We start from the raw sequence: 15,356 nt of genomic DNA on the forward strand, positions 1-15,356 counted from the left end.
CCTGTCATGTGCAATCAATTCAGAGCGTAAAATTCCGATAAAATCGATCGATCCATAGCACCAGCAGTATTTTCATAACCCATATGCAGCGACAAAATAATATCCTCTACGCTGGAAGCGCTCGGAATTAACGGCTCTCTCTCTCTCACACACACACACAAACATTATTCAATCAGTGGCAGTTTGCAACTGCCATTAGCACGTTAATTAAGTGGCAATAATTCAGAGTGTGGCATTAAATTCTTTGCATATTTCCTGATCATTGGATGCAGTGATGCACCGGCATGTGTGCACATAAATAAATGTATATACGTTGTTGGGGCTTACAGTGGATATAATATCATCGCGTTGGCTATCTGCCCGACGGCGCTCATAAATCAACACCCCGAGTATAAATCAAGGGCCGTCTCTGGGGCGTGGTGCGAATAGCAAGTAGTAGTAATAAGAAGACGCGCGAGTTAATACAATTGACTCGCGCTCCGCCGTGTGTTATGCAACGCGCCTCGCAGCTGGCGGATTCTCGCACTCTGTCAGTTCAGTGGCTTTAATTCCCACTCTGTGTATGTGCAGTATGAGATAAACATTGGCGAGCTCAGTCTCATGTCAACCGCGACCTCTTTGCCTTATATTGCAAAAGATTACTTCAGAGGAGCAGCGCATTTGTGTCCCCCGCGTTATGGGGCACAATATGTATGCTCTCGGGCTTCTTTAATCAAAAGCGCTTCTGCGATGAAACCGATTTTTTGCTATGTTTATCTCTCTCGTGTGATGCTAGATGAGAAGCTGCTCATTAAAATGGAAATTACGTTGAGCAAGCAGTTGTTACTGCAGACATTGGAAAACTGTTCAAGGAAGAGAATTAAGGTTGCGCAAACGTTCAACCCCTTATTCCTGCGAAATTTGATTATGTGGAGCAGACTTCAGTGGCGAATTTATTTCAATTCTTCAGCTATATAAGTGTAGAGCGCGTACCGCAATCACAAGGAGCACGTTAATTTAAAACTATAGTTTAAAGGTATGAATATTCTATTAACCTAAGACTATGTAACAAGATAATTAGGTGCATTTTTTCAAAGCTAATTATTTTCACAATTTTATCATCATACTGGCTAATTCGATAAATACAGATGAATAAGCTAGCGACAAAGTTCACGAAACAAATCATATTTTTCTCTTTCGTTGTTATTGCATACAAAAAATCTAAAAGTGAAATAATTCTAACGATTTCACTGGAACTCACCACCAATCTTTGTTAAGCAAGAAAATGTTCGAATTCAATTTCGTCTGCAATGAGCCAGCGTATGCTACTCAACAAATTATTAATATTTTTCTCTCAGGAAATGCAAGGTTTAAATTTTCTTACAATTCATTGCTGAAAATCGTTTTCTACATTTAATTACTTTTGAACTATGAAATGAAGTGAAACCAATGAAGGGGATGCTCGCTGAAATACTTGCATCTTCACGTGACAAATTTTTTTTACCAATGCATCCAACTTAATATGTGAAAGTTTTCATCTGTTAAGCTGCTTTCAACAGTTTCGACGTAATTTTAACGAAAAACGTGAAAAACCGTTATAAGGTGAAATACCATTTGTGCATGCACATCTGATGAGGACAGAAATTTAATAAAAATCTCATCAGTTGGCGACAACATAATAATAATACTGCCTTTGACTTCTCACTTTGACCTGGTGCATAAGCAACCCGAGGGAGGTGCTGGCAAACGCAACCTGGTGCTCACTGGAGCGGAGCGCGTCATCCTCAGCAATTATTAAATTGGAATCCTCAGCAGAGCAACGTAATTGAAAATTGATTGCGTATCGCAGCACTTGCGTCAGGCACTGGCAATGGCCGATATGATTTATGTATCGGAGAGCCTTCCGGGAAAGCAAACTGAAAATACGGCTGCATTTTACTTGACATTTTTACGGTTCGCACACTCTGCTTGTGATGGGAAATTGTTACGAGTGCATTGTGTAATGCCGTTTGAAAGAGCCTCGTTGGATTTTCTCGATGTGGTGGGCTGCACCCGTCTTGCTGAATGGCGAACTTCAAATAAAGCTGCACGTCGAACCAAAGAATTTCATTTGTAGACATTTCTCAGTCCATATAATTCTCGTATTGAAGTATTTATTTCTCTTTTTGTACATTTTTACAAACACATTTGAAGCCTTTCATGGAAATAAGCCTTTCTGTTGTTATGCGCACCATGCAACATAACAGCTTAACATGTTTTTCTCTACTAATTGGGTAGTAGGGCCTTCAAACTCACAGGCCTAAAAACAGACCATGTTTCCAACGGATTGTTCATTGCCGAGCGAGAAAATTGGATAAATTATCAACCAAGACACGCGACTAGAATAATTGCCGGGGAAAGTCACTTTGAAAGCTGACACTGAAAAGTGAAGCTTGAATTTCGGCTTGGCATGCAATAATGCTTTGGTAGCGGCTCCTATTGTTAATCGAATTTCACGGCCGCGTCCCTTTTATTTCTTCGTAAATGTTGAACGAGATTGCGTTGGATGATGCTTGAGAGCAGATCTTGTGTGAACAACGTCAAGAGTTTAATAAAAATCTCCTTTAAATTACAAATCCAAGAATTTGAATTCCGCCAAGTGTTTTGCTGAAAAGCGTATATACAAAATCGTTCGACGATAAACATTCTCCGTCGCAAATTTTTTAATGCAATAAATCAGTTTTTCCTTAAAATTTGATATGTTTATATATCAAAATCTTTGATCCGACCAATATTTTATGTTTTTGGTGCATTTTCTGGATGTTAGCGATTTTTCACTAATTTAAACTTTTGCAATGCTTTTAAAATCTTTAAAATGAATCCAGTTGACACAAAAAGGCAAAATAATTTCTAGATTCCCTAAAATTTGTAAGAAGTCTTGCCAATCTCAAGGGCTATCTCAAGTTTTATGAAAATAGAAGCGTCTACGGATGTTCAAGTCGCGAATTTACTGCGTACTGCAACTCGTTTTGTTAATCTGTTAAAGTGTCTTTCTGCGTCGCAACTAGGGAAAATACCTGTCCTAGACAAATACCGTGAATGTTTGTGGCGCTTCATTTTGCATTATGCAGATGTGAAATATGCAACTAGACTACACAAACAGGCAGCGAGCAGCGTACTTTGAACTCGCAGCAGCTTCTTTGTTTTGATGTGAGATTTCTTGAGTACTCGACCTTTGCTGCCGCACCGCTGCCGCCGCACAGACGTGCCTTTCATGTTTCACATAAAATAGTTTCGAGTAAGTTCAACTTCAAGAGGGATAAAAATCGCGCTATGCATTTCATAATTATGGCATCAGCGGCCCCAGCGAGAGAGGTTGAAACTTGGATAAGAAGTACAAAGTGTATTGCAAAACTTCTGCATCGCGACTGCAGCTGCGATAAAATCGCTAGATTGGCTAATGTCGCAAGCTCTGGGAAGTAAAAATGTGATCACGGCGAGTTTTCAAAGCTGAAGTGGCAGCGTTGTTGCTATTTGAAACGGGGAATTTGCAATTTATTTCGTATTTGCATATACACAACCTCTTGAAGCAGGATGCTTTGCTTTACTGAATAATTTAATGAACTAATTTAATCCCAGAGAACGTTTCCCTTGGAATCAGCTATTCTGCAATTGTGTCCTTGTGCTCATATGAAACTCATTTTATTTATTATATATATTTTTCAATGCAAAATCTCATATCTCTCTGCCATACAGTTCTAGGTTGCTGTAAATTTCGATTTAAACGTTTTTCTTCAAGTAAAGTGTGCGCGCCACGGAGGTAATTTTATCCAGGAATAAGTCGCTGAATTTTTAATTTTTCTTTTAATAAACGTTCAGCATGAACAGCAAAAGGGATTGATTTTTTTTCTAGAAAAGGAACCGAATGCTTTTTCATGGAGGGTGAGAAACTGCGTTCTCAAATTTCAACATTTATCGCTCTCACTTGACGCGGAATATCATGCTGTTGACGAATTACTTTCTGGTCGGAATCGCACATTGTAAATAAAGTGAAGTCGAGAAGCAGTTCAACATTCCTGAATAAATATCCTCCGTAGCCGCACTAGCATGCACAAAGGTGGAAGTCGGTATTTGAGCGCGCCATCAAAGTGCTGACTTTCAAGGGGGAGACCAGGGGGCGAACTGCCGCACGCATTGCGTGATTCGCGTCGTGGGGTGTGCCGTTGGACCTTACCTCGCGGCTGTCCCATTTTGAGGAACACACGCTGAAGCCACTTTCTGGAATAGATTTATCTCTATGGCAACAGCGCGGAGCACTCTCGCCAAGCATGTGGAGCACAATGGAAAGAAATGTGCGAAGTTCTGACACAGCGATTGCACGTGTTGGCTAAAAGCCTTTTTGTTGCCAAGAGCTAGTTTCCCATCCTGCAAACTCCAGCTTCCTCACACTCTTCTAATTTCCACGAAACCCTCAATTACTAAACCTATGCTAGGCTATGGTGATGTTGGTTGGTGATTTTGTCAGGATTATGTCTATAAGCTTGGGGTTGGCAAAGTTTATTGCTACTTTAGCGGACCCTGAGCATTATTTAATTGCCACGGGAAACTAAAGAAATATTATAAAGCCTAATTTCTAACGCTAAAGGCCTATTTTTGCAGTTTAAATTCGATTTTACCGCCGGAAAATTAAAGTATATATATTTAAAACATGACTGAGGTTTGTGTTTGAATTTATTTAAATCGCAGCTGTGGGTTTTATAAACTTTTGCTCCGAAAAAGTTTTCAATAGCAAGACATGCAGTCAACAGGAGCGGCACCGTAATTTCCATGAAAATAGATATCTCGTGAAACACAATCCTTGTTGATAGCTAGTAAAACTACTTTGTATTAAGGCAAACAGAACGAAGCCCGACGGTCTGAATGGATTATTTTACTGCCTTCAGCTTAAGTGATCTGCGTGGATTATCACCAGGACAAATAGTGCGTTTCAGCGTGAGATGCGTCGTTTTATATGTGACAAGATGTTGCAAGCAGCACGAGCTTTCCAGACACAATGGGAACACCATTTATGCACAGTGAGCAGTGTTAATCATTCTGCGTGCTCGAGCATTCAGTTGCGCAACAATCTGCCATCTGTTTTACTCTTTTTCCACGTATATCTGCATAAAAGTGCAAGCAGCCGCGAGACAAGCCAGACAACACGCTGGCCAGACCGACCTACATGTGCAAATGGGCCGCCGGGCGAGTGTCATAACTCAAGGGGAATTGCAATTACGCCGTTTGCTCGGAACTGCGCACCTGCCGCCGCGCTGCAATCGCGAATCAAAGGATTTCGCTGATGGCTTAAGTGACAAAGTGGACCTAACGCAACAGTGGAGCCGGAAGGCAAGCACGCAAGCTATGTGTTGCTCGCCGAGCAATTTCCACCCTTTTTTGTTGGGACTCTCTGGTTTGCTGAAATTAAAAAGCTGCTTTTGTGGAACATGGCGTGCTTGCTGGAGTCATAAATAATTAAAAATTCAAGCAAGCGCACACGAAATACAGCTCCCTTACTCTTGCGCAAGAATAATGAATTCTGAGCAGCATTGCACTGTAATGCACTTCGCAGCCATCGATTAGTGGTTTTGCTTAAATGTAAAAAAATAATTGTTGGAATAACGAACCACCGCTGGCCAAACCATAGTGATGGCACTAAAGCATCTTGAGCTTTCATAGGGATGTGTCAAAATACAAAAAATTGGAATTTTTTTCATATACATGAGTGCTTTCCGTTCATATATATGAGGCCCAAGGCAGCCATTATAAACTGATATCAAGCGAAGTCAATTTTCCCAATGTATAAGTATTATACATGTAAGTTAAGACTCTCCTTAAAAAAAGCAATAATATAGATAGCATGCATGCACTCCAGACTAAGCCGGATCCTGTGATTCATTGTTCCACATAAAGGTCGTTGACTGCCATTTTTCTATAGTTGCGCGCCTGCCCAACTTTGGAACGAACTTTCCGATTATAAATAAAGCCTCTTATCGTCGCATAGTGGGCCATAGGCATTGTAAAACAATTAAGCTTTTCATTGAATCCCACGCAATCATTCTCCTGTTGGATGCGGATAAATAGGACTTTCCGTCCGCTGCTGTCTTTTTTTTATCGGCGAGCAGTCTGGCTGCTACAAGCAAGTCTCTAACAATTCGCCTCCTACAAATGAGATCCCAGCAAAGCGGATAAACGTACTTGGTACTCTTTTTTCTCCCAATCGATTGCTTTGGGTGGGGGATGAGGGTATTAACGTTATCATAGCGACTGGCATTTGAAACAAAACCGTTATTTAACAATTTACTCTTGTAATTTTTTGAAACCCAGCAAACACTAGAAGGACATTTCTAGCGACCAAAATATTTATTCAATTACGAAAAGGAAAGGGTTGAAAAATATCTCGAAGGCGCCACAATCACAATCAGTGAATTTTATCTAAGGTGAGCGGCTAAAAATGAAGGATTGAAATTACAACTATCTGGCAAGTTCTCCGCTGTTTTAGCGCCTCAGAATTTACCAGCAACAGTTTCCCAGTTAAAAAATATCTATATCAATTAAATTCACATGGCCAAAATTCTATAAATGTACATTATTTGAAATTCAACGTATAGCAGTATCTTCTGTTTTTTATGAGCAGTCAAAACGCTATTTCAAATTGTAAGATCCTTACTTTTACTTAAAAATAATCATTATAATGATCTATAGATTTGACGCGATTTACATTTTACGGCCAAGCATGAAATGGCTGTGTTTTTCCATAAGCACCATATTATTGGTGAGTTCAATTTATTTCCTATTATGGTTTGTGTAAAATCATTATAATATGGAAAATGTGCAAGTCATGAAGGTACTCGACCCATTCAATAGAGCAGGAACGAATGAGTGAAGTGTTTTTCAGAAATAAACTCACAAAGGGGCTATAATTATATAGGCAGCATTCATTTGCAGATAGATTGAATTGCCTCCGATATGTGTGAGAGCAAGTTTATTGGGTCAAAAGCTCTTGAGAAATATTCTCTAGAGATGCGGTTTGTTCAGGCATTTTGTCATTTATCAGGCTTGGGGGTATTGAATGTGACATAACACTCAGAAACTCATAGTGATATGGGCTGCGTGTGTGCAACGACCCGTCAAACCACTGGGCGTGTGTGTGCGCCATGAGCAGGCAAATTTCACACCTCCAGTGCTGGGTGAAAAATGGTTTTCCGAACAATCAATGATTGAATTTAGCGCCAACGCCATCTTTGTAAAAATATGTCTGTGCACATGCGGTGCTTTGATGCTCTCATCTGAAAATTTTTGCTTGAATGTTTTCCTCAAAACTATTCTATAGAAAGGAAAAATTAGATTTTATACTTCTGATTCCTGCAAGCATTTGATAAATATAAAAGATAATGTGTCGAAACAACATCGGTGTGATAGTTTTGATTCATTTACCACGGAAGTAAATATGTTTCTCTGGAGGATAGCGGGAAAGAAGTAATGCTGGATACAATATGTGCCGCTGGGACTTGCAGCTGAGAGCAGAATGATTAGATTGATCCAATAGGGACGTGTTGTCCCATTCAAGCGCAGACATACTCGCCACCGACGGGGCAGAGCCAAGTGCAAGAAATTGCCTGGAAGAAAATATTGAGTATGTGCGAGCTGCTGCATTAACCTCAATATAGCGTCTCGCCTGGGCATCATTGCACGGTTCTTTCCCAGACACAATCAAAATCGCTCGATCGCCAGCAGACAAGGAAAAGAGAGAAGGATAAGAAAGCCGGCGGGTTCAATGCCTGAAATGATTGAATAGTTTTTTTTTATATCGAGGTATTTTTTTAATAAATAATATATCTCCAAAAGAAACAAACAAAAATTTCGATAAGTACCAAGAATATTAAAAATGATGAAATACCTAAACCAGCCCGTTGGCTCACATTGTTAAGGCATTCTCAGGAGTGTCAAAGCAATGGGATTTGATCTAATACTGGCTACCGAATGTCAGAGATGGCAAAAAGTGGTTAGTTTAGTGACTCGAAATGCTCAAATTGCTCAACGGGCTGGGAGGCGCACCGGCGCCGACTCGCTTCTTGCTGGTTTGCATCTTTCCAGCATGCGTGATTTGGCTTCACGGGACGAATGTTTAGCGTTTCAATGTAGTCCTCGGTGCGGAGGCAAGTGGCCCTTGAGTGGGCTGGGTCCCTGTGCGGCCTGGTGCGCCCATGTTATCCGTTCTCGGTGTTATTGGGACCCGGGTTTCAGCATTCGTGCTAGTGCAGTGCGCGCCCGTCCCGGTCCTCGGACAGGGATAAAAAGAGCAAAAAAATATTAGCACATACACACGAGTGTAAAATTCTTAAACTTACGGTACCTGAAATTTAATTCGTGTGTGGACAGGAAAAAAGCCACACGCAACGTTGATCGTGCAGAAAATTAAATTAACTAATGATTTATAAAACGCAATATGCGTGCATCACTAAATTTTTTATGCTTCTCTCAAAGTAAATCTTGATGTACACTTTTGAATGTATGATATTTTTCACATGTCTCGCCACAGAATTTACATCTAAAATCGTTATTAGGTTCATAATGAAACGTTTGTATTACTACAGAAAATATAGTGATAGCCATGACAAAAAATAAAGCGATTATGTTAATTTCTATTATTTTGGCTTTAATTACTATTTTAATTCAATGTATATCATAAGAAACGATGGAGCTATACATATATGAACTGAAACTTTTACAACTTTAAATTTTAGAACTTTAAATTGAATCTTCTGCTCTTTTTAATTTACCGCAAGGGTGAGTTATAATTAAAGAATATAAAATCGGCTCAGAAACTGCGGGAGAAAGTTCTTTAAAAAATGTAAATTGCTAGCTCTAACGATGGCACTCATATATTCATTAACGATAACAGTGCGGCAGCCCTGAGAGCAACAAAAAGCATTGTATATAAGTGCTTTTTAATGCAAACTGCAGAATTGGTGCCAGCGAAATGAGAGTGCTCGCACTCTGCAACCTAAAGTTTCCAGCTCGTTGTCCTGGTTGGTTTAGAGAACGCTTTGCTTTTCATGCAGATCGTCCCTTGCAAATGCGCAATTCCCTTCACAACGTGGTTTGTGCCGTTTGAGCTGCGGTGCGTGTTTCATGCACGCTACTTCAAGTAGCGTTTTCATTTTCACATTGTTGCTTGGCAGACCAGAGAGCTTTTGTTTTCGAAAATGCACAAAGTGAATACGCTCAATACGCTGCTTTATGTTAGTTGAACTGCTTGTAAATTTTTGTTAAATAAAATCGCCCACAACACAGAAAAATTGACAGAATTCCTTTTACGATTGAGGAAAAATTTTAGCGAAGTTGAATAATTTGGGAAAGAAGATTTCCTGCCCTTGCAATGAAATTTGGTTTTCTCCTATTAATTGGAACCTAATGCTCTCTTTTGACAGCAGAGATGGTTGCTAATTATTGGGAAATTCCTCTCATCTCTCAACTGGCAGATAGTCTAATTATAGCCGTACCATTTTAACCAGAACAAAAAGCATTCTCGAGCTTCTACATACTAACTGTGAATTTCGCTGCCGTGTTAGTCTGCCTTTATTTGCTTTCAATCCGAGGGATAATTAAATTCCTGAGCTGATTTCTCTCTCATCACCACGGGGTGCATGGCATTGATCAATTGAAATCCAGCGAGTGTGTGTTCTGCCTGCGCCCAAGCAGCTCGCGTGTCTCGCATGCCGACAGGTATACCATTCTTCTTTTGTTATCAGCGCGGTCAGACAGCTCCCTCATCGACCTAAAAAACCGGACCTTACTTTTTTGCATGCCCCAAATTTGTTTGAACGTGTGAGACTCGATTTCCTCCGGTAGCGACCTAATGTGACCCAGACAGACGCTGTTCTCGACACGACGCCCAATTTTGTTTGCAAGGCGAATAAGTATGTAATTGGCATCGAGGGAGTCCTTTGTGTTTCGTCTGCTATTGGGCACAAAAGCAGAGCACTTTGATGTTTCCTCGTGCTTGTTGTGTGTAGTAGAGATTGTTAGAAAAAAAATTATCAAGAGTTTTCCTTAAACAATTTGAATTTATTTGAACATTTTACAAAAGAAAAGCCTATCTCAGAGGGCTAATTATTTTATCGTTTTACCTTGTTTTGAGCATCTTTTCTGTTGATTTAAGATTTGATCTTAGTTTGGAGTTTGGAATTTTTGTACCTGTGTTATGGAAGCTATTTAAAAACTTTTAATATTTTTAAACTTCTTCGGTATTTTGATCACCTTTCTCAAGCTAAAAGAAAATAAAGATAATTAAGTTGGTTAAATAAAATTGCAAATTGGATCTTGAAAGCAAATAATAACACTTTAGTCAAATGGAGAAAGGGAAACAACAGACAAAAATTGGCTTCGGTTGTGCTTGCAACAATTTTCCGCGCTCAACCGGAGCAAATTACGTTGAAAAAGGAAAGTTTTTGTCAACTCTTTGCAATAAAAGCGAGGAGGTTGGTGAAAACGTGAAAAGCAAACAACTCGGCGGCGAGTTGTTTGTGTCCATATCCACCCACGCGACGGAAAAGACTCCCATTTGAGCAAGCTGCAGCCTGACATTTCCATCAACTCGATCACAGCAACCCGTGACCTTTACTAGCTGCATTTTATTACTGGGTTGCTGCGAGCGTTCTCTATGGAAAAATGTAGCATCGAATATTGAAAACACGGGGAGCCAAGGAACCATAAATATTTATCGCGGGAATAAAGCTTGCGCTCTGAAATCCATCCCCTGAAGGCGCAGAATACTACCAAAGATAAACTTTGTTTAAAGTTTACTTGTTTTCTCATAACTTTTTGTCTGGGACAGAATCGCAATCGTTGTTTTTTTTTTAAATTTCCCATCCATAAACTGTCTCCTTGCAATGAAGCTTTAATTCGGCAATTAATTTTAGCTGTCACAACAAGAAGGCATTCACCCCTCTTGTGCTCTGGCCCATTAATAAACTGTGCAGCATTTTCCTTTTTTTGTGGCAAAAGAGCCAAAAAAGCTACCCATGTTGGTTCCACAATATGACCCGGCTTTCTTAAATTTTGTCGTCGACTATGTGGGGGAGCTGTCGCCTGGTTGATTTTGATTTTACGGCACGCTTCCAAATTCCAAGGAAAGAGAAAATCAGTACTCGCCAGTCCCACCACGCTCATTTTTTTCTGCTTGCGTGCCACTCTGGCCTTGTTTCGCGAAATCTCAGCCTAGGGAATAAACTCGCACTGGGACGGTTGAGTCGGAAAACGAAACAATGCCTCCATCCTCGCCAACAGGGTTAAAAGTGAACCTAACAGTCAATAGTAGAACAAAGGCAGGCGCAGTGGGGAAGCTCCTTTGTTATGAATTTTGGTGGCCCCTTGCAGATTTTTTCGTAATTCTCCTAACGATTTTAACATGAGTTGGTTATTTTGTAGAGTTAATGTAAATGGATTAATTATGTAAATTTGTATCATGAAAAATACAAAATAAAATGTTTAGCAAGATCGAGCGCTTGCGATCAAATTGTTGACTTTATTTTTATTGGAGTTCAATATATAAAAATAAAATCAATGAGCAAGGAACCTTTCGTAAAGATCGAGACTAATGTTAGTTTAGTTTTAACTCAACATTTTAACAGAATAAAGGTGGTACAATATTTTTTGTTGCAGCAGACACGCAGTCAATGGTCTACACAACGCAAAAAAAAACATAATTTGGCAGCATGTTTCCAGCCTATAACTCATCTAAAGGCCATCCTGGCAATTCCATTTTACAGGAAAACGTTTTCGCACTATTTCACAGACGCTATATCCCAAAGTGTCAGCAAGAAAAACCAATATAATATGAAGGGTGCGCACGCGAGAAAAATTCGCCTCCAAGGAGGGCCCGAAATTAAATTCTTCGCCGAGAGGGCGCGAATAAGGCGCTAATCTAGCGATAATCTTGGATGCAAAGCTGGCAAGAACGAGATGACAGACCATTAATTTCTTGCCGAGCAAGTGAGACACTTTCTTCACTTAAATTTCTCCGTCGTTTGCTAACCATTTGTGTCACTACCACGCTGATATATAAAATGAATTGCCGCGTGGGCGTCACTTGGCAAGCTGAGCAGTATACGTGTCGTGTAATGGAGCACAGGTGATCTGCTCTGGGTTGTGTATCCTTTTTCACCTAGACGTGCTTCTGCAGACAAATTTCCCACCCGTGGTGAAAGTGCGTGGCGCACATGCGGCAAATGCGTCATCCCGCCATGTACAGGCCGGCCGTGTGTTGTCTTGTCACACCGCCCGTAAAATCGATATTTTTTTTACCAAGGATGCATCATCGAAGGGCTTGCAGATTTTAACTGGTCTTTGCCGAGTGCATTGTAAGCGCGTAAAATATGTTTTGTTCAATGTCAGTTCCTTCCAGCACTGTTTAAAAGCAAAAACCGACAAGACTTCATCTATGAAATATAGAACGCTTAAAATATCACGACTTTTTTAAGGCATGCTGGAATGTTTTCTTAAAACCAAAGGTTTAATTTAATTTAAAATCAAGTTAAGACCCGTGCTGTTAAATTATATTCAAGGGAAAAATTTTAGCACGTTAAAACGCTCCCGTAATTAATTTTTTGATTTCTTTCCTTGGACACTATTGATTTGCAAATTTAAAAACGCTGCAAATTTTTACTCAACGTTTTTCGTACTATTATATTCTAAAATACCAGAACCAACTAATTTTGGACGTCATCAAGAGTAAAGTGATACAAAAAGGGAAAATATTTATGAATATAAGTCAATGAACAGCCTATAATTTGTGGGTGAGCTCCTGAGGACTGTTGAAAGTCAATAACAATTCTGAACTTTCTCTTGCCAAGAAGCAATTTATTTTGAGACTCTCGCAGACAATACCATTTGTGTGTGCTATATTGATTTCGCCAAAGCAGCTCAGCAAGCTGACGAAGAGCACAATTTAATTTCACACTGACAATGAGTTTCATATATGATTAATTTACACGATCGTGATAACGTAATATTCACGGTGCCAAGAAACCACATCTTGCACTTCTTCATTGGTTTTGTCACAAGAGAGAAAGTTGAATGTGATGTATGATGGCTTCTCTTTCGCGTGTTCGTGGCTTAAGTTAGTCGAAGAGGCGCTATCGCTGGAAATAACCCTATGTTAATTAATTATTCTGTTGAGATATGAACGCAAATTAATTCCTGGCCTCAGCGAACGCGCATCTCATCTTGCGATGAAACTTTGCGCTTATATTGATTTTTGCGCTCGCCTGAAGATTGAATTCGTCTTAATAGGCAATTATAAGAGCTTTTGAAAACTTTCCTGAAGCCACCTAAATTCCATGAGCATTTTGATTGAGAGAATTTTTTATGAAATGCCAATAAGGAATCCTAATAATGTTCGGTAATTTTAGATCATGATCAGCTTAAAAAAATAACAAGCGAATGATCGGCGAACGGAAAATACAGCCAATTCAATATTTGAACGGGAAAATCAGTTTGTTATTTGTACAATGCGAAATAGATTCTAGAGCAATATCGCTTGAAATATTGGCTGATTTCACGGCACGATATATGGGGAAACGTGCCCGCGAGCTGCCTACGAGCTATAGTGCGTAATTAGAGCCGCCCATATCGATATCCACAATAACACACAATAATTATCATCTTCACAATGCGTTGAGCTTGATGAAATCGGTCTGTTTGTTAAATCTATGGCTGCAAATTAACAACAGTTAAAGTTCAATGCTGCTACTGAAATATATGCTATCTTAATAAATCATAGAAGTTAATACATTTCTCTTGTGTCGCAGTTGTACTTCTCGCTGACTTCTGTAACCCTCTACATGATCCTGGAGGGAGAGGACTGGGGACAAAGCACAAGTTCAAGTCAGGCGCACGAAGCTGTGGAAGGTTCCCTTCTCTTGGCAACAATAGCGCCCACAAAGAGCATGAAAGGAAATGTTAGCAGCTTTTTGGAACCACAGGGAATATCACAAGGTGAGGCCCGTTCCTCCTTTTTACTTTGAGATGGAAATTTGTCAAATATTTCATTTTCAGTTACGTTGTGGATTGCGGTTGCAGTGCTTACTTGTGCCTTCTCCGGCATCCTCTCGTCCATTTTGCTATTAATCGGACTTTACACAGTGAGTAACTATTTTTATAGAACGGTTAATTGTTTCTAGTTATGAACAGAAAGATTTTCATTACGCAACCATCATTTTAATCAATTTCCCTGACTTTCATTATTTCTTGAAAAAGTAGATAGAAGCATCATAATTGCAGTCTAAATGTTATTTTGCAGAATTTAAATTTCAATCTTTCGTTAAAATGCTGATAATTGCATGGAATTATTTCTGCCGTAATACCTATTAACCATCACTAGAATCATGCAAACTATTTATAATTTAGCTGGTGACCCTCGTCAGTCAATTGATAAATAATGCAAGTGTGTTTTCTTTGGACACGAATTTAAATTTCACTATTCCCTTAAGCTCATATGCACATTAAAAAATTCTGTGTGAACTCCAGCTCAAGAAATCACAAACCCAACTAATCCATTCTACAGTTCGTGCTGCTTTAGAATTTGGCGAGTAAGCGCACGTAACACAAGACTGAGTTCAGAGTGTAGGGCAGCCAACCCCTTCAACTCCAGCCTTACTCTTTACTCTAGACGCTAACTGCAAAACAACTATTTCTTTTGAGTGTCGTGAGCCATGTGGCAACCTGCTAAATTTTTCTATTTTCTTTTTTTCTGCTATTACGTAGCATGTTGATACATAATACATTTTTGTTGGTACCTTTTCAGTTTCATTTCCTTTTTAACGTAACTTCCTTACACAAGAGTATTATAGTATTAAATTACCCACAGTAAACTTCTGTCGCACCACAAATTTCCGATAGAATATAGAGCTATAGTAAAATTGCATTGCTCTAGACTGGAGCAACTTTGAAAGGAGAACTTTGTTCGCGTCCAATTACTGGTGTAGACCAAAATTTGACGTTTGCAGGCGCACAAAGTGACAAAAAGCGACCAACGTATTTGTAAGCACGTAGCTCGTCTACTGCGGTAAATTTCGCCATCAGGCGCAGATGAGAGCAGTGTTTTGATTCGCAAAACCAGTAGTTGGCGAGTTGGCGTAATGGCTACAAAGCTGCTGCCAAAGGCGTGGGTGTGAAAGCACGAGAGAGAGAGAGAGAGATTTACTATACCATGCAAGTTTGTTTTGCTCTGGCGGGAGTGAAAATCGAGAGAATGGCTACAGTAACAATCAATTTGTATTTGTTATAAATAAATCATTGAATGGAACGTCAGCTAGGTGACAAAGTTGTGTTTGTTTCTGCTCTTTGCTTTTAACGGC

At 39.6% G+C, this 15,356-nt stretch overlaps 1 protein-coding gene across 1 annotated transcript in view; it reads left to right on the top strand.

Moving 5' to 3' along the window:
* Window positions 1-15,356, top strand: part of LOC135934742 (uncharacterized) — a 36,676-nt gene that overhangs the window by 11,419 nt on the left and 9,901 nt on the right. The window contains exons 3-4 of the mRNA XM_065476700.1: window positions 13,809-13,995; window positions 14,056-14,141. Coding sequence (XP_065332772.1) covers window positions 13,809-13,995; window positions 14,056-14,141 — 273 coding nt within the window. The remainder of the gene's footprint in view (window positions 1-13,808; window positions 13,996-14,055; window positions 14,142-15,356) is intronic.

This window comes from Cloeon dipterum, chromosome 1, assembly GCF_949628265.1.
Source record: "Cloeon dipterum chromosome 1, ieCloDipt1.1, whole genome shotgun sequence".
NCBI lineage: Eukaryota > Metazoa > Arthropoda > Insecta > Ephemeroptera > Baetidae > Cloeon > Cloeon dipterum.